The sequence below is a fragment of the Podarcis raffonei genome, chromosome 5 (assembly GCF_027172205.1).
Source record: "Podarcis raffonei isolate rPodRaf1 chromosome 5, rPodRaf1.pri, whole genome shotgun sequence".
Lineage (NCBI taxonomy): Eukaryota > Metazoa > Chordata > Lepidosauria > Squamata > Lacertidae > Podarcis > Podarcis raffonei.
Genome location: NC_070606.1, coordinates 56687621 through 56712666, shown reverse-complemented (window position 1 = coordinate 56712666; position 25046 = coordinate 56687621). Strand labels below are relative to the sequence as shown.

Below are 25046 nucleotides of genomic sequence, written 5' to 3'. Positions count from 1 at the left end.
CCAGCAGGCTCTTCTTATGTTTGTTTGAATATGCTTTAGTAACAGTGACTTTACTAGTTCTTTCTAGTCCTCCTTGAATTTCATAGCTTGGTTTCTTGATCACTTCTCCAAGCAGTGCCCACTCTGGGTTTTTTAAAATTATTGTTATTATCATGGGCCAAATCCAATGTTAATAGCTTGTTAATCCATTCAATAAATGTGTGTACAGTATTTGAGGGACACAGTTGCAAGTTCCAGCTCATGCTCAAGTTTGCTTCAACAGCACCACCCTGTGGCTAGACACATACTAGCATGTCCTGTTCTGCCATGCTTCCTGAGACAATAGTACAAGACGAACAAATCAGAACTTGGAAGTTCTGAGCTAGGAGATCTGAGGTCTACCCTACGGATATTATGTTAGTGGAGCCATGAGATAATACATCTATTTCATTCCACGAGACTCCCATTTGTTCCCCTAGAAGGACACTTTAAAATACAGGGCATCAAGAAAACATTCCATTGCTAAGATGTAAAAAGACATTTCTTCTGGCATCAAGATAATGTGGGTGAGAGGATAGGGCAGATCTTTAAAATTTTACAGCAAAAAAATAAAAATCCCCTGCTAAGTAATTTGTAGACTTGGGGTTCAAAAAGCAGAAAAGTAGGTTGACTCCTGTCTTTGAGAATTCCAGAGAAGTCCAGAAAAAGCTTGAGTTTCCCCTGGCCTGGGTTGGGGGACCAACAGGGGTATGGTGGCAGTTCTACCATGCAAGGCTGGCTTTCACACTGGTGATTTGGCACCCAATTAGAGTCCAGGGGGCTGACACCCTGGGGTTTCGGTACAACAGTCCTGGGGTTTGGGAGCTGGAAGGAAGAAACAAGATCTTGTTTTAAGCTGGGATTCTTTCCACCCCCATCTGATTTTGTGCCTTCCCCTCCTTCATTTACAAGTTGCCTTGAAGTTGTGCATTCACATTTAGCAGCACATGGTCAGCAGGCATACAAGTCAGCTGTTGTCTTTCCCTAATATAGTAATTATTTCTAAATTTTAGGCAGATTGTAATATTTCTGTTTAAATACAGTAATTATTTATAGATTTTCACCTATACATCTAAGTTACCAAATTCAAATTTTATACAAAAGCAGTGTCCTCCCCCCTCCCTTGGTGATGTATCTGGCAACAGATCTGAATTTGCTTCACATTTGTGGACGTGACAGTTATGCATTTATAAAGCAGTCTATGTGGTGGCTGGAATGACACACAAAGACTTCTTATGCCAAAACCACAGCGCACCAGAGCAAATGAGAGACTCTTGCCAGACAGTACCACTTGGAAAAGGGCTCTTATCTGCTGGAAGCCTGCCAAAAGGATGCATGCGCTAAACAAGGGCATTTGTAGATCAAGAGGCATTCCAACAGCATTATGGAATAGGGCAGGAAGAAAGACAGGGCCTAGGGTCTGTTTTCAACAAAGTATCTTTATTTTAAAAATGAATGTAGTCTTACTGGGACCAAGAAATACTTTACTGTTGAGTAGTTTTATGGCGATTTAGAATAATATAAAACAAAGTTATAACATGCATAACCAAGATATAATATACGTATATATAATTTCTGTAACTCACTGCAGTCAGGTATAATTCATCTCTGTGACAGTTCCAGAAATAGTGCTCAAATCAAAGTAGAAGTGCCCTCTGGAATTTTCCCTCCTTCAGTCTTGAGGAAACAAGATTGTCACTCCATCTACTAATGAGTATTATTTAATACCTGCCTCGGTTTGCAAGAGGCATGGATGCATGTGCACATTTCAATATTACGGAAGGAAAAACTGCTTTGATTTTTAATGCCAGTGCACTGTCAGATTGTTAAAAGATCACCTTGTCCACGACTTACGCAACCAACTGCTGTGTTCTGCAGGAGGGGATCCTGCAGATACCACCCTAAATTAAAGCATTGCATAGCCTTTAGTAATTATTGAGATAATCATGGAATCCAGGTTAAAAGTAAACTGGGAGTAGTAACAAATCTGATTAAAACAAGGATTCAGAATCCACAGCACTTGTTGTATCTCAAGAGATGACCTAAATCAATGTACCACAAATTATGTATACTAGACTAGGAGTGTGGAAGGGGGTGTATTATTGGAGAGAAGGGTATGGTTAATTTATTCTGATGCCTGTTTCTCAAGTATTTCCTTCAATTCAGACTGCTCACCTTTTTAGGCAGCTCCTGTTTATTAGACTATAAGGTATGAATGCAAAGTTTGTTTTGTCTTCCATCCAGCCACAAGAGGGCATTCACAACATAACTGTTTAAAGAGGTCCCTGTGTTTAGTACCTGGAATACCAGAGGCAGACTGAGCACTTCTGAAACATGGAGAGAAACTAAATGAATAGGAATTTGATGATACAGCATCTTCTAGGAATTCCAGCCAAGTTTTTGGCATTGAAGTATTCTTATGACTCATGCCCACTGTATACAGTTTGGCTCTAGAAGTCCACAGCATCTCGTCTTAAAAGACAGTATAGTATCCTTCCATGGTAGTGACCACGTCACTGTTGGTCTCCATCCAGTCCAGTAGGCAATGGATCACATCTTTGGAAACAAAAGGGCTGTAGCGCTGCTGAATACAATTGAGGATGTAATTGAGATGGCAGCCCTTTTCAGCATCTACAGATGTAAAGCAGAAGTGAAATGGTAAATGGGTGGGCAATTGTTCTATTATTCATACAGATGGGAGACTGGATTTCAGTAGCAAGAGTGAAGCTGCCCCCATGGGCAGGTGGCAGACTTTGGATAAAAGCTTTGAGATAACTTGCCTGTGTGCTGGCTCAGAAGCACACCACCACCATTGCCAATGCCGTATTTCTTTCTGCAGGTGCGATACCTGAAGGTATTTCCACAAAACTGGCAGATTGTTTCCAAAAGGTTCACTATGCTGAATGAGAACTGGCATGAACCAAAAGCATGAATCTTATTTCATTACAGAAACCAGGAAGGGGGGTTAGAACATTACAAGTTATCCGTTCTGTGCTGGAACCAACAGTAGTCAGTTCCACTTTCCTGTGGCAGTTATTTTGCAAATACATATCTAACTGGGTACATTTCAGAATAGTTAGAATGGGATGGTGGTAGTGATGAGAGACCCTTAATTATTCTAGCTGGATTAATCTCCTTTAGTACTTCTTTGTTCAGGTTTCTTCCCATAAGGGAATACAGGGTTTGTGAGAGCACGCTTGAATTCTCTAGTGTGGGAAGGCTTTCTCCTTGTCCTTCTATTGTACTGGTATGCTGTGAGCCTTTGGGCCCCAAAGTGCCCAAACTGCGGTAGTAATAGTAATAGTAATAATAACAATAATAATAATTTCTTGTTATTAAATTAAGTTCTCTTACTCAAATACAATTATTCCTTACTTGTACAGGCCTGTGTTTGTGGTTATCTAACTGTTCATACTTACATTTTGGCCTCTTACAATCAGCTCCGAGGACTTCAAGGGTCACTTTGTGCAATTCTTTATCTTGCTCAGTCACCTAGAGGATGCAGGAGTGATTCTTAAAATCAAAGCAATGCACATTTATGTATCAAAGATGAGAGCCTGGCCTACAATTAGAGACCACTGCATTTTCATAACAGAAAGAAACATTTCAGGGCCACTGGATAGTCTGTGAGTGGGAGTCACCTAACCAGCCCTGTCAGTGGAAGCCCTGTGCAAGAACTTCCACTTATACAAGAGGGCTCCCCCTGAAACTGGCTTGAGGGGTGTCAGGAAAACCCACAGAACAGCACGCAGTGGGAGGGGGGTTCTGTTCAGCTAGAATGTTTGTATATGTGGAATGATTGGAAGAGCACAACATTGAATTCCACCCTGTGTCTGGATTTAATCTCAGCTTCCAGAAAACACATGGGAAAAGCACTGCTGAACTCAGGTCCTGATTGTGTGCTTCCCATAAGCATCTGGTTGGCCACTATGAGAACAGGATGCTGGACCAGATGGACCTTTGGCCTGATCCAGCAGGGCTCTTCTTATATTCTTATGTAAATAAGCATTCCGCCTGCATCTGACCATCATAAAACACCTATCACTGGCCCATTTGAAGTGGTGGCTGATGCCCATTGGAACTGGTAAGGTAGTATACAGGAAGGTCAACAGTGAGCAGATCTAGAGCCAATGACAGGCAGATCCAATCAATTATAGATTTGTCCTCATCCTTTTCCGTGAGTTCTATAAAGACAACTCTGAGACTAAAAAAGTCAGAAAGGTGACAGACAGCAGCATCCTCAGACTGGATGTCAAAGTAAGAAGGCTGACAGGTGGGTCTGGCTGAGGGGACACAGAGTTTGGTGGGGCAGTGCCCCATTTGCCATAACAGACCAGCCCATTTGTATGTAGAGTTAAGCATGCTAGTGGCATGCTTCACATATTAAGCTTATATAAATGTGACAGGACATGCTTTACCTGCAGACCACCATTCATATAAAGAGATACTTACAAAATACATATCCGTGGGATTTTTTGATTTCTGGAAAAGAACTCCCTTTTTTTGCAACACCTTTATTGCTTCCGTGAAGGAGTCTCTAATCAGTTTGGAGCAGGGACCAGCTTTGGAATCTGTCTGAACAGGAAAAAGACAAAAAAGAGGGGCATATTTGGATAAAGAGGGAAGGAGAAGCATGGAAGTCAAATGCACTTTTAGGTTATTTGGGTCTGCAGAAGGAATAAAAGAGAAGTCCTTTCCTTCAAACAGCAGCAGAAAACTGTTGAGATTAAAATGGCTGAAACAAACCTTACTCTCAGCTACTGAAAGGAGCTGCTGCCAAAGTAATTACCTCATGACACACCGATCCATTTTTAATAAGAAAAGGGAAATGAACTAAAGGATCTGCAAGTGGAAGGAGCAGAGTCTGATAATTACTTGCTTTGGTCTAGAGCATCAATCCTGTCTGAAGATAAGGCCTAATTAAGAACACACTCTGCGTGAGCTGACAGAAGGCTCAGCTTGGATAGCTCCTGAAAGAGAATTGCTAATGGCAAACTTCTTAAAACTGACAGAAAAAGCAGAAGAAATGGATGTCAGCTTGAAAAGTACAAGCAATGAGCTACCGAAGAAAACCTATGTTTTATTAACCTTACTCCTTGCCTTACAGGCAGCACTGGCACTCCTGTGCTTGCTTGCACCTCAGCCCAAAGCACTATCATTTGGATGACTATAGATTAAGTTTTCCTATTTTGTTAAGTCTACCAATATGTTGAGTTTGGAGTATCCTGCTTCAGATATGGGGAGGGGGTGCCTCTGGACTCCAAATATATCTTATATAAAGGGAGTCTGTCCTCCTTTATGTTTACTTACAATTAACTAAAGATCTCAGAATAGTCTATATCCCTTCCATCCCTCTTTGTTATATGCAGTGATCTACAAAGAGATCTGATCAGGGGAAAAGCATCAGGAAGTAAACCTGCAGCAAGGATGGGTGAAGGAAATTCAGATAGGTCATATACAAAAGAAATTGTAAAACAAAGGAAGCCTATCTATGGCCATAGAGGTGTTTTCTGTTTCATTTTTTTTCATCTTTAAAGTGCACCTCTATTGTACTCTGCATAAAATCCAGGAAGATACTTTGGACCAAACTATAGTGCATGATGAGTTTACTTGCTGGGAAGACCAAATTTTGCAACATACCTCCTCCCCCTCCCTAGGTGCAGGAGTCCAACTTGTTTCCTCTAATACTGTATTTTGCTTTAGAGGCACAGAGATGGCTAGTGAACCTTTGCCATTTCCTACCTTGTACAGAAGCATCTGCTGCTGCTCTAAATTCTTTTCAGCACAGATTGTTCACAGATCCTATCTTTTGCTCTTCACATCGTTTGTGGGCTGTGGCTTTTGATCAGGGATCATTGAAATTCTTAACCATAAATGTTCATAAGGCCAATAAATGTAATGCACACATTAAGTGCCACTGGGTTCCATCATGAGGGAAAACCTGATGCATGTGTTACATAAACTTTATTACCAACAGTCCCCAGTCACTCCTCCTCAGATTCTCCAAAGCTCTACTACCTTTACCACTGCTCTTTCCCTTCACTAGAATGGTCCAGGATCTTTGGAGACCCATTTATCTTCAGTGCAATTTGCTTTATGACACTACATCAATTCCCCTCTGGTGCAACTAAGTGCCAGAATGCAGAGCTGAAAGCTCAGATGTGCATTGCTAATCTTCAAAATTAATGTTGATGAGCATGGAAACTCCTGAGCAATCAGCCTGTAAGAGAAATACCAGTTTATTCCCCTGTTTGTTGACAAGCACTTCTAATTCTTTCTATGAACAGGATTCTGCAGCTTCTCCAAGCAACTCAATACAATGCCCATCTGCTTGCTTAGCAAGGAAGTTTCTCTATTCTATTCTAAAGCCTGCTTTCCTGTGATTTAAAGCTCGCTTCCTCATCTGTGGCAGTACAGAATAATTGCTTTTCTGAACATTTGAAGATTGCATTTAAGATTGCAGTTAAGCCAAACCTTCACTTCATTCATCTTTTCTTGAGAATAAAATGACTCAGGCTTATTCAATGGTTTTTCCTTTTAAAAAAAACAAACAAACAACAACAACAAACCAAAACCCTCTCTGACCTCTGAGTTTTTAATTCATTTCTTAAAAGGTGGCTAATTAAAAATAGTTACAGAATTCCAAATGTGTATTAACCAGAGAGAATGCCATGTTAACAAAACACAAAACAAATCCCCTCCTTGCCTGTGCAATAGGTCAACACAATAGGTTTTACAAGTGCAACACATTACTTACAAAATATTTTGGTCAAATCATTTTGATATATGTGTTGAAAATCTGAGAAATTGTGCAGCAAATCATTAGTTGGTTAAGTTTGCTTAGCTTTGAAGCTGGGTACTGCTGGGACATACTGGAAAGTGCTAGGAGTTGTGAAGCATTTCTTCCTGCCCCCACCCCCCATAAATCTGCTTTAATGTGAGTTAGTGCTAGCATGCAAGAGTGCATGCTGTCTCCCAGCTGATACTATATAAAGAAAGTAGACATGCAAAAAATAGGGATAAATCTGCTGCATTAGTGTGACTCCAGTCTGCTGGATTTGAAACTCAACAGGAGTCCAGCTTAGTCTATTTCAGGTACATGAAGCTTATCTAAGGAGTAACAAAGAGGCTGAAAGAGGTAGACTATCAGCAACAAATGCAGTTCAGAGGATGAAAGAGATCAAGGCAAAGACAGAAGTTCTGCCTCTACATGAACTGAACTTAAAGTTTTTAGAGGACAGAAACAGACCAATTTCAAAAACTCAAAGAAGAAACTATGTAGACTATTACCTGACCTAATGATTATCAGAATTTAAAGTTTTCATTTGGTCCTTCCTCTGTAGCCTTATTCTATTCGCTAGCAATGTGTTGTACCACTTTATGCCTCTTGACAAACGTAGAGGAGGAAATATGTTAATCTGGCAATCTAATAGTGTGATTCTATGCTTGTTTACTCAGAAGCATGTACAGTACTCTGTAGTTAAATAAAAAAATATCAAAGTAAGTGCATATATACTGGAACACAGGTTAAAATGCATTTTGTTTGAGACAGTCCCCAACTTAAGGCTTGGGGTAATTCAGGGTCCCATTGACAAAAGAAAAATAGTAATAAGAAATGTAATGACTGTAAAAATATCTGAGCACAGGATAACGGGCAAAAGCATGAAAAGACTTCATGCTAAGTGTGTGTCCATGCAGTCTTTGAAATGACAAACATAATAGGGAATACATAAAGTGAAAGGTCAAAATTACAGTTTTGAAAAGGTCAAAATTACAGATGATAAAGTCAGAAGATATGCTGCAGCTAGCAATTTGATACCCAGTAGAATGGAAATACATAACAGAACTCTGCAGAATGCCACTGCTGCTCATCTCAGGAAATTGCACATAGAATATGATAAGAAAGTGGTTATGCACTTCTATTCAGGAAATGACAGAACTAAAAAAGACATACACTTCAGGAAATGACAGAACTGAAAACGTCTTCAAGCTGGAGCTATTTTTCCAAGCATCCAAGCCTGCAGCATCCCAGGGGGTGCAGATAAATATTTATGAATACACTGAAGTTCTGTCCTGTAGATAAGAAGTACACAACCACTATGTTGAAGACAAACATAAAATGAAGGTAAATGTTCACAAATCGGTATGGATTTGGAGGATGGAGACATAGATTATTACTAACTCTGTTATGATTACTTCATATACTGAGTTGGGGGAAGTCGAAGGGGACTGGATGCAGTTGAAGCAATGGAATTGCCTTGTGTGACCATAGTAACCCAGAGCCTACTGAGCAGAATAATTTGGAACAGCCTTCAGCTTTTACCAGAATTGCTTATTATGGCAGCTGGCTTGAGAAGCCAATTCTTTCTCTGCTGTTTGGCACTTTTTGTATTATATTCCTTTGCCACAGACCAGCAGGGTTCTTGTTCAAATCCAGGCCTATTGCTTTATTAAAATTCAATGACAAGCGTTACTTTTATGAAAACAGGTGGTTGCCAGGAAGCAACCACCAGGAAGGAGGCCACAGAACCCACTATGAATGGGAGGTAGGTTTGTTGTTACTGTACAGTTTTGGAAGGATTAAAATATCCTCCTATAGTGCTGGGAATTTAAAGCACATCCTTAACTAAATACATAGCTAAACACAAAAGGGAAGCTAGGGGGGGAAATCACCTCAATTTCCATTGTACTGAAAGTGGGGGGGGAAAGGCAAAGGCTGAAGTTAAAGAGAGACAGATTTCCATACTGATATCCAGTTTTAATTGTAATGCTAAAGAAAGGATTTTAAAATTATATATATTCAGCCCAGATTCTCAGCTAATGTAGCTATACATAACTTTATAAGCACTGAAGTTATGCAAATTTGCACCAGGTGGGCATCTGGCTCATTACCCTATTCTCTGCATGCTAAGAATCTTTTATAAACAAATTCCTATTTAACCAGAAGCACAGAGACAGACAGAAATGTTTTGCTATTGAAAAACAGTCCAAATCTCAAACAAGCACTTGCTTTATGTATAACTCTGATTCCAATTAGAGTTTGGGACTTGGAATCTCCTAAAAAAAACCCAGACCCAGTTTGCTCTGAACAGGCTGAAATGTCTAACAAGTAGAAAGTGTAATACATAGCAGATGTCAGCATACTCTTTATAATTTTCTACAGAAGGGCCAACCTTTTTAATATGTTGGGCCTCATTTATCTTACCCTTGATTAAGTTCAGAACCATCCAGTCCTGTCACTCAACTGATCCATTATCTTCAAGAGACCTCCCAAGCTCCATTATAGCTACCTACACAGTTATGAAAGTAGTAAGTTAATAGCAGTGGCAAGTCTCAAACTTTAGTTTGCTTTGTAGCTTTTTCGTTTTGATGTGTCTTTTATTACCATCAAAAACAGTACACAAACTAACATACTATTAGGCTACCATGCCATTAACTGCAGGAGGTTTTGTTTTTTCAAAGTAGCAGCTATTACACAGTCCAGTGTTTAGTTCAATATTATCATTAAACATTCTTGATTGACCTAAGCTATGCCACAAATGCAGTCAGCTCCCTACAAAGTCACCTTTACTCACTTGCTCAGCAGTTCTTGGTCCATCCTCCTTGACCAGGGATACTAAAGCCTCCACAGTTTCCAGCTCCTGCTGATAGAAACTCTGGATCTTGTTCTTCAATAGGAAGTCTCTTATTTTTTTGCTCAGTTCAGTGATGGAGCCCAACATGTATGCTGCACCTTGGCTATCAGCAGAAAATAAATTTAAAATGGAGAGCGAAAATATTAACCAAATTAAAAGGCCTCCTACAACTAGATACTTAACTAGTTTAAATGGCACCTAACTAAATCTTCAGCAGTGCTGAACACACTGTCACTATAAGATGAAACCTACAATAGCCCAGACTTACGAGCTGGTTTAGGAGAAATTTCACAGAAATCAGAAATGTAATTGGCTTCTATGATCCACACAAAGCTTTACGATCTGGATGACATGTATGCATGATCACTGTGCAAGTGTTTGGAGTGGTGTTTGCACTAGATCTTACTGTGTGGCATCTATTCTGTGCTGTGGTGTGACACTAGGGTTACTACAGCCATCTCTCCACTTGTGTGTGATTAGCACGGGCACTCCTGCTAATGCACACACTGACAACAGAGCTGAAAGTGGGCAGGGACAGAATGGTGCAAGCCCCACTTGTGCGCATCCCAGTGACGCACATGGCAGCTTAGAATGGAATCCCCACATAAGTGGGGGATTCTTCCATACATGAATCTGGCTGTCTCATTCTATGGCTCTACCTATTCTAGACGTATCATCCTTCCGTCTTCTTTTTGTTCCTGCCTTTGAACTTGCCCCACCATACAAATTCAGTTTTCATAGAAAACCAGTAACTCTATTTTATATCCTACTCTTGATGCAAGGCCTACACTCCTGAATCACCAGCATCTCCTATCTAGAGCTCTCACTGACCTTTGTGCCTCTTCTTGCAACTGGAATGGCTGATCATAAATATCTCTGTATAGATGGGGGAGTTCCAGCATCCTTGAAATCAGAACTTCACACATAGGGTCATCAACTTTATCTGAAAAAAAATAAGGAAGGCACAAAAAAGGCAACAGATTCAAACGTGAGCCGCTAGTTGCATTTCATTTATTTATTAGTTATTTACAGCTCACCTTCCAAGATAATGGTTGTTTTATCTGATGTTAATAAGATCTACGCTCTACGTGGGGCTACCTTTGAAGGTGACCCGGAAACTGCAATTAATCCAGAATGCGGCAGCTAGACTGGTGACTGGGAGTGGCCGCCGGGACCACATAACACCGGTTCTGAGAGATCTGCATTGGCTCTCAGTACGTTTCCGAGCACAATTCAAAGTGTTGGTGCTGACCTTTAAAGCCCTAAACGGACTCGGTCCTGTATACCTGAAGGAGCGTCTCCACCCCCATCGTTCAGCCCGGACACTGAGATCCAGCGCCGAGGGCCTTCTGGCGGTTCCCTCATTGCGAGAAGTGAGGCTACAGGGAACCAGACAGAGGGCCTTCTCGGTAGTGGCGCCCGCCCTGTGGAACGCCCTCCCATCAGATGTCAAAGAGATAAATAATTACCTGACATTCAGAAGACATCTTAAGGCAGCCCTGTTCAGGGAAGTTTTTAATATGTAACGCTGTACTGTTTTTAACACTGATTGGGAGCCGCCCAGAGTGGCTGGGGAAACTCAGCCAGATGGGCGGGGTATAAATAATAAATTATTATTATTATTATTATTATTATTATTATTATTATTATTATTATTATTTATTTCTTGTATCCATCCCATCTGCCTGGATTGCCCCAGTCACTCTGGGTGGCTTTCAACAAAATATAAAGGAACACAACAAAACATTAAACATCACTTGCCTTCAGATGTCTATGAAAAGCCATATGATTGTTTATCTCTCTGACATCTGACGGGAGGGTGTTCCACAAGGCAGGGGCAACTACTGAGAAGGCTGTCGGCCTGGTTCCCTGTAACTGCACTTCTCACAGTGAGGGGAACTGCCAGAAGACCCTTGGAGCTGGATCTCAGTTTCCAGGCTGAGTAAATCTCAGATTATTCACAACTCCTGAGTATCAGATCTACTGTATATCCTATTTGGAATTTAGCAAGTTTGTCGTTCTATAGAAGGACAGGGAGAGGCCACACTACTTCTGCATTTGAGTGTCTGAAACTAGGTTTGGAGGATGGCTTTTAGCAAGCTGAGAAGCCCAGCTTTATAAAACACAACATCCATATGCTGCACAGAGTCATACACAGCAGCTCTCAACAAGGGGTATGAATCAGAGACACAAAGCGGCCTTGATGCAACAGGAAAAAAGCCTGGGCGCAGCTTAAATAAACTGTAAGTCGCACAGGTTACAATTATGGGAGCTTTAAAGGTCAGGATAAAAATGCATACGGCTGAATGAGTAACTACTCACAGTACATGGAGGCCTTGATTTCTCGCTGCTGTCTGAAGATCTGAATGCAACCACGGACTCTGATAGTATCACCAATTTCCAGTCTTGTTTTTTGGCGAACTGCTACTTCGAGCTTTCTTATTTGTTCAGCTAGATCCAGGCCACTTGAGGTACTAGGATGAGGTCTAAAATCTGTGGGGAAAGAAACATTCACTACATTTGGAATGGAAAAGCAAAGTAGATTTTCCCAAATATCATGACGGATGTCATCCAATATACCATGTATGTTAAAAGACCACTTCATAGGCAGTATTACAGCTGCCAACACACATTGTCTTCTCCCCTTAGAAACTGCCATCTTCCAAAAAATTAGTTGTGTAGATATAACATTAAACAGCACAATTAATGGAAGAAAACACAGAGTTGGAGAGATGGGGAAAAATAAAAGGAGACACTGAAATTCTGCTTGACCAGCCTTCCCAAACCTGGTGCCCTCTAAATGTTGTTGGGGCTACAACTTCAATGATTCCTTAATTCTGGCCATGCTGACTGGGGCTGATGGGAGTTGTAGTCCAAAAATACCTGGAAGGCACCAGGCTGGGGAAAGCTCCTCTTGACTAAGACTGTGACTCAACAGAATGAGACATGATTAATATATATATTCACTATTCAAATAGAAGTAGAAAGCAGTATTTTTGTCAGACTTGCTTCCTGAAATGTTAACCTCTTTTAAAAGTGTGTTAAGTTTGCTGTGATGGTGTGTTCCAAAACTTGGAGTATTTCTACCAAATGCATGTATGTAATATGAATAATAAGTGTTTAATATAGCTGGCAGTATTTTCAAATCTATCTTGTTCACTACAGCTGACTGATGAATGCAGGAAATGTTCCTTTTAATTTTACTAGCTGTAATAATGTATCTCCTTCCTCACAGAGAAACCATGTATATTTAATATCCAATACTGTCCTTAAACATTAAATGCACCTGATGAATATAACTTTGCTCATGCCACAAAGCACTTAATAATTTTTAAAGTGCCATCAGACTGTGGCTTAGCCTACAACAGATAAACAGTGCTAATCTTCTGAAGTTCAAAATTGAATAAAAAGTAAACCCAAGTTCAAAATAAAAAGCAAACCTCACCAGCAAACCTCACTCTTAATAAAAAGGAAACTTAATATCATTAGAAGTAAAACAAAAGCTGCCTCTTTGAACCTGCCAAGATACAAATGCACTTTGACAGAACTTCAAGTTTATTGGCTCACCAATAAGTTTTTGATCCAGGGCAGCATAAACTTTAATTGCAGCCATCTGGAAAAGTTGTCTGCTGTGAACAAATTCTCAGGAAAAAGCAGGCTACTAAATATTCTGTGTTCCTTTTCAGGACTTGAATTCTTCTTATAGTTTAGAGCTAAGCCAATACAGAAAAGACTTCTTCATTAAATATTATCAGTTTTTCCTGGCATAACTGAGTAGGTTTTTCCAGACAGATAGCCATGTTCAACTGTGACATCAAACACAATAAGAGTCTTGTGGCACCTTAAAAATTATTTAATTATGCCATAATGAGCTTGTCTGTCTTTAAGATGCGTCAAGAATTGAGCAGAGCTTCAGGTTTCAGGGTTCTTAGCTATCATCTGGATTTAGTGTTGACAATCTGACCTCAACTATATTATTAATAAAGCTTTTCCCCAGCTACTTTTAGAGAATCAATAGACCACAAGGCCTGGAACATTTATTTAACATTATTCTCTGCACCCTGAAAGCAATATACTACTGCCTATTTTTAATTATGCAGTAGTAATGACTGTATAATTGACAGTAGGGAGTGAACCAAGAATAAAACAAGCAAAGGCCAGCAACTGAGTTAAAAACAGCTGATTCCTAAGATGAAGTCTCTAGCTGATTATATCCTAGTACATTTTTTTAAAAAAATAATTGTGGCCTGTTTACTCTTCAATGCACTGAAATAGGGAGGTGGGAAGCAAAGAGGAAGGAACAGAAGTCTGGCTATGTTATGTGGCAGGTATCTGTGGGTAAGAAGAAAAAGTCATCTGCACTGGAACATGGGAAACATGAGACATTCACATTTTTAAAATCAACTGTTCAGAACAGGATATAAGATGTGTAAGAGAAAATAGTATCTCTGCAAATCAAAATATATGCAAAATGTTAAGAGGCTATCTTGAATTCAACAAGCTAACAGATCTCAGATCATTTAGCTCCTATCGGAAAACACTCCTTTAATTTAGCTCTAATTGGAAAACATCACTTTAAACAAAATGGAAAAGTTGCATTGGGAACTACAGTAAGAAGGCTCTTCAAGCCAAGTGTCCTGAACTGAAACAACAGACCCATCTGTTATGAATGAATGGACCTCAGCACTGCTCTTTTATCAAGTCACTGTAAAACAATATAAAAATGAACAGGGAAATGGTGCAAACACCTGAAAATAACCCTCACTAATAAAGTATAGAATATATTCTGAAAAAGCTAAAAGGAAAGCAGATACGAAGTGGAAAGTTACCTGACAAAGATTTCTGCTGTGCCAAAGGGTTTTTCCAGCAGGTGCAGCTTATAACTCCTGTGCCGTCATCCACTAGACAGTAGGATAGCAATTTTAATCAGTTTGGTGGGAGTTTATAGAACACACACCACAAACATTTTTGCTTAGCAACAGCCTTTTTGTTTGTACCAGAGAAGCAAAATCTTTCTCAAAGCTCTCCCATCCATTTTACCTGTGCCAATTTCCTGCTGCAGCAAATCAACAGACTAAATGTGACTGACAAACTATTCAAAAGTCAAAAACACAGCATAACTCATTTTCTGAAATTCTCCCCTACAGCAATTTTTTTCCTAGTGGTGTTGAGGGAATAGTCTGGATAGTGAAAAGATGGAGATGAGGGTCAAAGACAGACAGACGCACTTTCTGCGACTAAGCTGGGTTATGGGGGTGTGAAGGAAAGAGGAAAATGACTGTTCCATGGACTACTGTTGTAGAGGCTGGACAGGCTACCTTCCCTATGTTGGATTAACGCTATTGGCAATCTATCTTAATGATATATAAAGAGGCAGGTTTTTATTTTTAACAGTGCCTAACACACTCCCAACCCTTTCTACACCACTGACTGCACAAATGCATATGCTATGTAAATGATCTTTCTTGAAACATCTAACATTTGTCTCCTGAAATTGATATAAGGGCAAGAATGCTTGCTATTTGATACATACACTGTTGACCAGGGACAGCACAACTTCTGGTATTCGCTGCAGCTTGAACTGAGATCACCAAGGGAGGATGAACGAAGGCAGAAAAGGCCTTAGATATCCTCACAGTGAGTTGTCAACTTTTGGTACCAGATATTCACAAGGAGCTGGTCATTCATAAATTCTATCCAAGCCCCTCTGCCACATTTGGGAGACTTCTCGCATTATTGACCTACATGCTTGTCATTTTCCTTTTAAGTCCTTTCAGCAACAGGATACTCAGTCTGAGGGACCACTGGCCTTACTTAAGAGAGTTTAAGAGAGTATAAAACAAGCAGCCCCTTTTAAGTATGTAAGTGTAAACAAATTCCCGTTTTTCAGCGCAGAAACAAGACAACAATCCACATTTCTTCCTTTATGCAGCTTTGCTTCTCAAAAAGGAGTGCATCATGCCTCTCTAAACTCAAGCACATGATCCAGCTGATGCAATACTAGCCAATTAGATCCCCAGCTGGCAGAGCCTTGCTTTTGAACTGGAAAATGCAAATGGAAGTTACGATTTATTTTGGGCGAGTCAGCCTGACTGCAGCTGAGAGAAGGTCAGGGAGGGGCAGCTTGGCAAGATGCCCAAGAATGAAACTGGGAACAGTTTGAACATGAGGAGAAAGACAACCATAGACGCAAGGAGGGTAGTCCTTCTCCTAAGTTCACTGGTGTGAACTTGGAAAGAGTTGGCAGTGAAGGGAGGGGTGGCTGAGGAAAGCATAGCCTCTGTCTTTGTACCAAAGAACCGTACAAGGCAACCATGCTAAGAACTACACCAGCATTTCTTACCAGGAACAGAAAATTATGCACCTAGCATCTCACTCTCTGCGCTGGGACATTCAAAAGGCTATACCATTGTTAGCATGCTCTTGGAACCCCATCTATCTCTCTCATTACCACCATCTGTCCCGGTCAAGGTTGTGGAAGTTGTCAATGAAAGTGAACATTCCCACTGAAGGAACAGTTTCACAGCTTGGGGCATTCCTAAAGCGTCTTACAGGATGCAGCAGTTGCCAGGGGTACTTTCTGCCAACTCTCATCTGGTTCCCCCGTTTTGCCATTTAGTGAAGCAATCAGACCTTCCCTCAACCCTATATACCTTGGTCTCTTCCAGATCGGGGTGCATGGGGTTCTCCCCTTGCAGACTGATCAGAAACCTCCAGATGGTTGTTGTTGTTGCTATACCATATATAAAAGCAAACCTAATTTAAGAAGGCAGTAAAGGCTAATGAGAATGGAGAAATTTAAGAGCTAGCAGGAATAAGAATTTCTTACCTCCATAAGTATAATAGGCATCTCGTTCTTTGATCAGAACCACAGTTCCAAGAATATCCACCTGCCTTACTGGATGCCTGTTGTAAAAGAATATACCTATGAAAGGAGGAGATCATTATTGATACATAAGGTACATATAGTCTTATTTCAGCGAAGTAAAGAAGGAGAATAGACTGAGGTGATGCCTGGCTTATAAATTCTAATGCCTGCCTGTTTGCTATAGGGCTAGAAAGCCCCATGCACCTTCCCTAACGCCTCTTCCAGGAAAAACCACTCAAGGCTTCTTAGGAAAGGGGTGTGTGACAAATTTGCCCCCCACTAGGTTGGGAGTGGCATTCTGACATTTGGCCAAAAGTGTCAATACAACATTATAATATGTCAACAAAGCAACAAGTTGTAAGAGGTGTTCATCATGCCAGTTAATGATTAAAGGCAGTACCAGTAATTATTTTCAGTTTATTTAAAAAGGCCATGCCCCACTTTCTCAGACTTTGCAACCAGTAGGCTGAGAAATGATGCTGTAGGAGTCTCAGGAACCAGCATGGAGATTTTAACTACCAAAGGGTGAAACAGATGAAGAGTTTACTAAGGGAAACTGGAGTTTGCCAAGCAAACAAGAAATTTCAGTTTTAATAAATGAGGGTAGGTAAGGTCTGTAAGGAACATGCTGAGGAATGTTCAGCCATGGCTTTTAATTCAACATCTTTTAAAAGAAAAGACATTTTCTAAAAAGCCTTTTGTTAAATTCTTTGGTTTCTGCATATCACAATTCACCACACCTTTTCCCTTAAGCATTTTTGGAAGCAATATGCTCTGTCTTGATTTCCAGTTCTGTTTAACAAATATTGCCCATTTATCTCTTTCAAGGTAGCTTGGGACTGATCTTTTAGTTGCTTTTTATTATTCATGAAAATCTTACATTCTTGCATAAAGGAATAGTTGATGAGTCTTAAATTGGATCAGACTAAGCAAAAATAATGGTAAAAAATTATAGCTGTTTCCAGCCAGGGCAGTTTGTCTGGTCAAGCTGCCCTGGTAATAATCATGTGAGAGATGAGCTGACAAGTAGTGGAAAAAGAGCTCTGGTTGAAGTACAGTGCGAGTATGGTTATGTTACTAAGGATATAGACTGAGGCGCAGCTCCGAGTCGCCAGCTGCAAGCTCATCGAGGCTGTTGGGATCCTTCTGACACTCCCTCAGCGCCTTTATCACGACCTCTCCCTCCTGTCTGCAGCTAGTTGTACTAGTATAGCCACTTTGAGAGATAAGCCTGATGGGTCACTCCCTCCCAATGACATACTGATAATTCCAGGGACTGAATTTCTCCCCTCTTCTTTCCCCAATCCAATGGCTTCATGCTACATGGGATGGGGTGGAGGCAGATTCAAGCATATCCATAAGAGAAGGGACACTCCTCTTGATGGTGGTACACATTGCATCCACCATTCTATTCCCTATCCTGCTGGGCAAGGTAAGGTGGCAGATCAAGGCCAGGAAACTCAAGAAAAGGTTGGATTTATTGAGGAACTTGGAATATACAGATTATCTCATTTTCTTTTGCTGTTTTATCTATCCTCAGAGCTTCTTTCAGGCACAGAAGGGAGAGAAAAGTTTTTATCTGGAGCCAGATTGTCAGAACATAGCACAGTAATGCTAGGCTTTTCATTAAAACCAGTGATGTTATACATATCATAGCAATCTCATAACTCACCTGGAACCTGCTTTGATTCTTTCATTTCTTGTACGTCTTTAATGTACAGTCTTGCAAAAGCTGAAAAGATAGGATCCAGTCCCCATAACAATGAAGGAACCTCTTCTTCTGATTCTGTGGCTGCAGTGAACATTCAGAAGTGAATGACGTGGCTCCAAGACCATGTATCAACCCAAGACAGGCAGAGCTTCTGACCAAATGTTTGCAAGTCTGTGGGGGGAAATGTGTGTAACATAAACATTATGCTAGCTTGATTAGTTTTTATTATAATGCCTAGTTTTAAGATTTTAATTGTTGATGGTATGACAGGATTAGAAAGAGTGCTAACTGCTCCATGCATTTTATGTAGCACCTAGCCTCTGCTAAAAGGAAAGCAACAAATGCTTGAGTTCATTCCTTCTGGATACAGGAAAACAGAGATGTAGTCCGAGATCAGCAATGAGGGTCAAGCAACCTGCAATGTTACCTCAAATAAGCTTATCACAAGAGGCAGAATTTAGGCAAGGACTACAGGCCAGTCACAGAATGCTTTGTACCCCACTGTCCAAAACTTTTCATCAATTTATAGTTGCCATCCTCCTTGCTGACAAAATTACACTATTAGTAACAATCAGGAATACAACGTCAGTTATTACACAATGACTAGTTTCATTATCTCCAGTGTTTTCCCTTAATTAGTTCCATCCCTGGCATTGCACTCAATGAGTTACACAATCCTGCTGTGACCTGCTGGAAAAGCAGGCATGGCTTGTGCTTGTTTTCTTTTCAAACAAAAGATTTGCTACTTGTTTATATTTGAAGCTATCAAAAGAAACATATATGAAATGCAGATCTGGGAGTATCATTTTCCCCATTCCATCTTCACAGTCTTTAGATCTTACTTAGTTTGAAATTTTGAGTGAATACTTGAGATGACAGTGGTATACTGTATAAACGTATTACCTGTCAAATCTCAGCAATGAATTTACACAGGATATGAACGGTAGAAACACTGTTGTTGAATGAATGGGTTGCATACAACTGAGGCATACTCAAGAGTAGTTCCATTTTTATCAATGGAATTTAGTCAAGTTCTTTAATTTCAATTGGTCTACTTGGAGTATGACTCGGTTGGCTACATTATGGTTTTTTTAAATGTTATTTCTACCTGCCTTGAACTGTATGAGGCTTCTTGCACTTAAAACCAAAATAAATCTTCCCAATAATTAATTTGAAACACAATGTAAAAATGAGGATCATTTTGCAACGCAAAACAATGTGAATGAAACTTTGTTGTTTAAAGCCATAGGCCACCACAATGTGACACTTATTTTTAAAGAAAATATTTAGCAACCTTGAAACACTATTTCCATAGTTCATGTCATCTGTAAATTCACTGTCATGAGTGAATGAAAGCAAAGAAAATGCAGTTGCTAATGTCTGATTATGGTTCTATCTACATTGAACTATGCATTTTGATCAATGAAGCATTAGCTGTGACTCTACAAAGCACACAAGTTTCTAAAACAAATGGATTGTTTTGTCTTTAGGTTTACTTCCAAAAAGAATGGTGGTGATGGTGATGTTGGTGATAAGAGGCCAACCATAACATGTACTTGCAGTCACAAAAACAGTCAAAAGTGCTACCATTCAATTACTACTAACCACAAACTAGGAATAGTAGCTGTGCTAGGCTGCTATAACATCAGACAATAAGGAGACTTGTTGCACCTTAACAACAAAGCAGATTTGCTATCTAAGAGTTAGGCAGGAAAAGTGTATGGAGTGATGAAGAGGGTAGAAATTGTGGCACATATTTGATTTTGCAGTTTAATACCAAAAAGTTAGATGCATTAAAAGAAATAGTGGTTCTTCCTACACATTTCCCATCTTTATTTTCTGAATTCTTAACTGGATTGGAAGTATCTGACAAGGGCTGTTCACCAGGGGGCTGTTCCTTTTGCTGAGTGAGAATGCTTGCAACTTATAAGGTCTGTGCAGCTTGACTTTTTCAGCTAGGGGAGGAATTCAATAATGACCTACATAGATCCTACTATGCATGTATTAGCGGCAGCAATTAGGCATTATTGAGGACAAAGGGATAATAAAGTAGCCTTAAATCCACTAAAGCTTTGAGAACTTTGTATGATTAACAGTCTTATGACTAGATTAATAGAGAACAGTTCTGCATAGTCAGAAAATCACAGTGCAATGCATAAATACATAACTCTAGGTTAAGAAACCAATTTGCTGAAAGAAAACTAAAAGAATATGAATGTGGTGTGTAGATCCAACTGTCTTTCCACCTACTGAGCATGGTTGATGAATTAGCCTTGTGTATATATTAGGAAAGGGCAGGTGTGAACAGATGATGCATAGGAAAGAGATAGAACAAAAGGTGTAAGGAAAATAAAAGAATCAGAGTGAAATGAGGAAGCAAGTTGAGACAAAAAAATGGGGAGAATAAGCGAAAGAGCAGATAGTAAAAGACAAAAAAATAGGAACCCAGATGGATCAGACTCAAAGGTTAATCTAGTCCATTATCCTGTTATCACAGTGTCCAGCCAGATACCTATGGGAAGCCTACAATCAGGGCCTAAATGCAACAGTACTCTCCACTTGTGATTCCTATCCAACAGTGGTGGTAGAGCACGGTCATCTTGGCTTGTAGCCAACAATAGCTTTAGCTTTATCCTCCATGAATCTGCCTTTCAAGTCAACTGAGTTCCATCATATTGCAGGAGCTAAATCCATAGTTTATGCCCTGGTGAAATTCTTCCTTTTGTCTGCCCTGACCATTCAGCTTCTGCTATAATGCAGGTACAGAACAGGATAAAAACTTCTCCCTACCCTACTTTCTCATAAGGGAGTTGCTATATCCTTTGATCACTTTGATTGCCCTTATATATAGTGTACAATATCTTCTTTGAGGTGCAGTGACCAGAATAGTATACTGTATTCCTAGAGCAATCTCACCATATATTTTAATAAAAGTAATCTATTAGCAGTTTTATTTTTTTATTCCTTTCCTATCAATTCCCCACATGGAAATTGTCCTTTTCATAGCTGCCACACAGTGGGCCAATGTTTTCATTGAGCTATCAGTTACTGCTATTTTTGAACCCAACAGTGTATATTTGTCCTAACATGCATCACTTTACTTGCTTTCACTTTCACATTTCAAATTTTAATGCCCATTCCCCAGTTTGGAGATATCTTTTGGGAACTCTTCGATATCCTTTTTTGTTTTATCACCCTAAATAATTTTGTGTCATCAGAAAACCAAGCCACCTCACCCCTATGAACATGTTTCCCCCCTCCAGAAGTGACATTGCAGGGGAGTAGCCATAGCTGTTACTGGATTCCATCCTCCATCAGATCCAGTCATCTTAGCCACCTCAGCAACCTCTAGAAGACAAGTTTCTAATCCCTACCTTAAACAAAAGGTAGAGCACTTGTATAACAGCAGTCAATTTGAATCCAACTTTTTGTCACCATTGTGGGGGAAGTATAATAGTGAACACCAAAGATAGAAGAGCTTAGCAGGTAAAGGGAAAGATATGAAAAAGATTGGAATGAATAAGAAACAACAGAAACAGAAGGATAAGTGGAAAACATATTTCATCTAGTTCTTTAGTCTGTGAAAATACAAAGGTTTAAAGACGTGAGAACTGTCACATACCCCATCAAGTCCAGTTAATAAAGTGATAACCTTGCTGGCTCAAGTGGATGTGAGAAAAACTCTATGATGAACTATGGACTGTGTACATACGTCAAACCTTAATTTTCTCACAAGTCTCTCAAAACAGAGACAGACAGGAACAACAAGGTCAGTTTTGTGTTTTACTGCCTCCAAATAGATACCTCCAAGAACAGAAAGAAGTTAACTGCTTGCATTCCAGGACAAAGATGAGATTGGTTGCCAGAAGAAATAGTGGTAGGCTGACTTTTTCATGGGAAAGCATGACTATCTTGACTGAAGGAACAGATTTGCCTCTAAAGTTTTCACCTATAGGATTTTCAAGAGAATGAAAATATTAGGGAACTATTAAATAATATTTATGATTATTTTATTATTCATATAACCTTGTATTAGCATGCTTTATACATTATAACCTTTATATAATTTATAATCTAGAAACTTTATATGCTTTATAACCTATTTTTGTATGTAATCAATAACTTAAAAATATAGGAATAACAGGTAAAAGAGTCTGGACAACTAGCCTTATTTGAAGGTGGTCCACTCTATGAATTCCAAATTCCAGGGGCGGTATTTCAGGGGTTGCATTTTGTGTTTTGGAACACAGGATAATCAGCTTAGCTGATAAAATCTCTGCTCAGACATGATTCTGATAACACAATAAAACATTTCTTTTCAATGCAATGCTGTAATGGAAAAGATTCTGCTTTTCAAATATTTAGAGAATTGCTATCGGGAACACAGGAAAATAGTTGTTTATTACCAACTCTTGTTTTATAACATAATACCATAGCAATGACTTGATCCTATATTACTGGTAATATCTATATTAAAGTTAGAGAAAATGGTATTTTCAAGATGTAAGTATGCAACTGTGAAACCGCCTTCTTGACTGCTGGACCGGCTATTGGTCTTGTCTGCTCAATCCACAGGAACTTGTCTTCACATGCAGGTGATAGACAAGTTCCTAACTTACTCAGGGTTTAAGACCCATTAGCTACCCTCACCTGGTTCAGTCAACCAATCAAAGCCCTTATTACAACAGCAGTGGTATAATTGATCAAACTTCATAAATCATTATATTGCAAGTGGTTCTCTGGCACTTTCACTGGAGGATTAGGCAGCCCTTTCATTTGGGCAACCAAGAGTTAAAGGAAACACTTTAGCTAAACTGGGGGGGGGGGTAATTCATTGACCAAGTGACATGTACTACAAGTAAAAACCCCATATAGGTGGAAGCCACCTTGTTCCTGCTGGAAAATAGGTTCTTGGTTGCCCATTAAGGTTTGGTGTTATCTGTTGTGCCTGTCTTCTGCATACTGTGTGGATGATAGTGGGTCCTCCTGTGGGTGAAGGGTAGTAGGAAAGGCAAATACTGTATCTGAATACAGTATATATTTTATGCAGATTTGTTTTAATTCTTTTGCTGTTCTGACTTTTGCCTAACCAGCACACCATCTAAAAGTAATCTCTGTTTTGACAAGGACTGCCTAGTTTCTTTATAGTCTGGCTCTCAACTTTATAAAAATATTTATATATAACTAATTCACAAAGAAAATATCAAAGTGGTTTACCTAAGCATGGAGCCAAAACTGAGTCACAACTGGCTGTTGTATTTCCAGAGAGGGGGAAACCAGCCATTAGGTGTTTCTCCTTCCTAGGAGACCTTGGTGCAACCTAAAACCTCCATATCAACTAAGAGAATCATTTGTGATCTGTCACCTCTTCCCACACTTCATCTTAGTACTCTTATTAGCTACAAACATTAATGTCTTGACCCACCAACCCTTTTCTCTCTCACTCCTCCCACCATTGAGGATTTTACCACCTACTCTGATGAAGGGTTATGGAGAACTTGCACACTATTTGGGGATATTTTGGTTAGCATAATACAGATGCGGCCCCAAAATGGATTTTGGAGCCCACAAGGCCAGACTGTGTGAACCATACACAACACCAGAAGGGAGAAAGTAAAGCTATTTGAAAAGAGTATACTAACTCCTGGAACACTGTGAAAAAAGGCTACACTATTGCCTTCTAATATGAAACTGTGGAATTAATTTCTGTGTAGGTCGTAATGGGTGCCTTGTGCATTAAACTATTACAGTTCAGCTCCATGAAATGAACAAGAAGCAAACGTTTTTATTTAGGATAGACTAACTTATTGCAGTAAAGTTTGCTTAGTCTGTCAAACTATATTCTGATACAGTACGGACAGCTTGAGAGGATAAGAGCCCTGATAAGACCTTAAATCCATCTTGTCAGCCAGCAGCCCATTTCTATGGAATATCCACAGCTTCCATGCCTTGCAACAGCTTACCTTTTTATCTGGGCTCAGGATTTAGTATTCAAAAGTGTACTCTTCCTGACGCATTGCCCATTGTTTATTTTTTATCCTTTTAAAAAAACTACTTTCATTTTAAAGCCAAGGACCGCAACCATATCTTGTGGCAGTGAATTCCATAAACAATTTGTGTTCTTATGAGCACAAGATCTCTGCTAGACCAAACACATATCTAATCCACCCCCTGGTTTTCCACAATACCAACGGGACCCTCAGGGGAAAGAGCCTTCTCCCGCTATTGCTCCCCAGCGAATGGCACTCAAGACACACGTTGCCCCAGATCCTATATGGACATAATGATCAGTAACTATCCTGTGCCTAAATTCCCCTGTCCAAACACTCCACATACACAGCCATACATGGAGGGAACAGGAAGCCTAGCCTTTTTCCTTTCCCCTACAAACGAGCACAAAGTAATCGCCAAAAACCACTAAACCAGCACAAAAGAAAATTGCCCCTTTTAAGCGCCCCTTTTCCCCCAAAGTGCTGTAGTCTCTCCCCCTCCTCAAAACGGTCGACGCTGCGCCACTTACCCGCCAAAGAGCTCGGCGCGCTCCTATTGGCTCTCCGCCGCTAACGGGCGGGTTTCCTAGGCGTCACGCTCATGGGACAGGGGAGGGGTGTCGGTGGGAGGCGAAACCGGAAGGAAGTCTACCTCGGACGTCCGCCCTTCTCTTTTTAGCTCCTCCCTCTCCGCCTTCCTCCGCCCCCGTTTCCTTGAAACCCGGCTACGTACATGAGAGAGAGGCGGGGGGGAGTCATAGTCAGCGCGAGTCCGGGAAAGAGGCATCTGGCGGAACTGGAGTGGAACCGCGCATGCGTAGTTT

General features: G+C 40.1%; 1 protein-coding gene across 7 annotated transcripts; it reads right to left on the bottom strand.

The window, feature by feature from the left end:
* Positions 1–1437: 1437 nt before the first annotated feature.
* STN1 (STN1 subunit of CST complex) lies at positions 1438–25046 on the bottom strand. Of its 7 annotated transcripts, XM_053389287.1 has the most exons (12): positions 24753–24899; positions 23119–23218; positions 22037–22181; positions 18194–18403; positions 16483–16578; positions 14483–14554; positions 11976–12146; positions 10485–10596; positions 9594–9756; positions 4471–4593; positions 3438–3510; positions 1438–2649 (listed from the first exon to the last, which is right to left on the bottom strand). In XM_053389287.1, the coding sequence occupies exons 4-12, from the start codon at positions 18324–18326 to the stop codon at positions 2492–2494; spliced, it is 1101 nt and encodes a 366-aa protein (XP_053245262.1). In that variant the 5' UTR covers positions 18327–18403; positions 22037–22181; positions 23119–23218; positions 24753–24899; the 3' UTR covers positions 1438–2491. The 7 variants fall into 7 exon arrangements, with proteins under 7 accessions (XP_053245262.1, XP_053245268.1, XP_053245263.1 ...); XM_053389293.1 differs by lacking the exon at positions 14483–14554 and having other exon boundaries at positions 24753–24902; XM_053389288.1 differs by lacking the exon at positions 23119–23218.

What these genes read in the sequence shown, in the direction of transcription:
- STN1 (XM_053389292.1), bottom strand. Translation starts at nt 18,326, where the DNA reads ATGTTCACTGCAGCCACAGAATCAGAAGAAGAGGTTCCTTCATTGTTA. An exon ending in AGAATCAAAGCAGGTTCCAG is followed by an intron (nt 16,579 to 18,193) that starts GTGAGTTATGAG and finishes CTCCTTTCATAG; the next exon opens with GTATATTCTTTTACAACAGG. An exon ending in ATCCCACGGATATGTATTTT is followed by an intron (nt 3,511 to 4,470) that starts GTAAGTATCTCT and finishes TGCATCCTCTAG; the next exon opens with GTGACTGAGCAAGATAAAGA.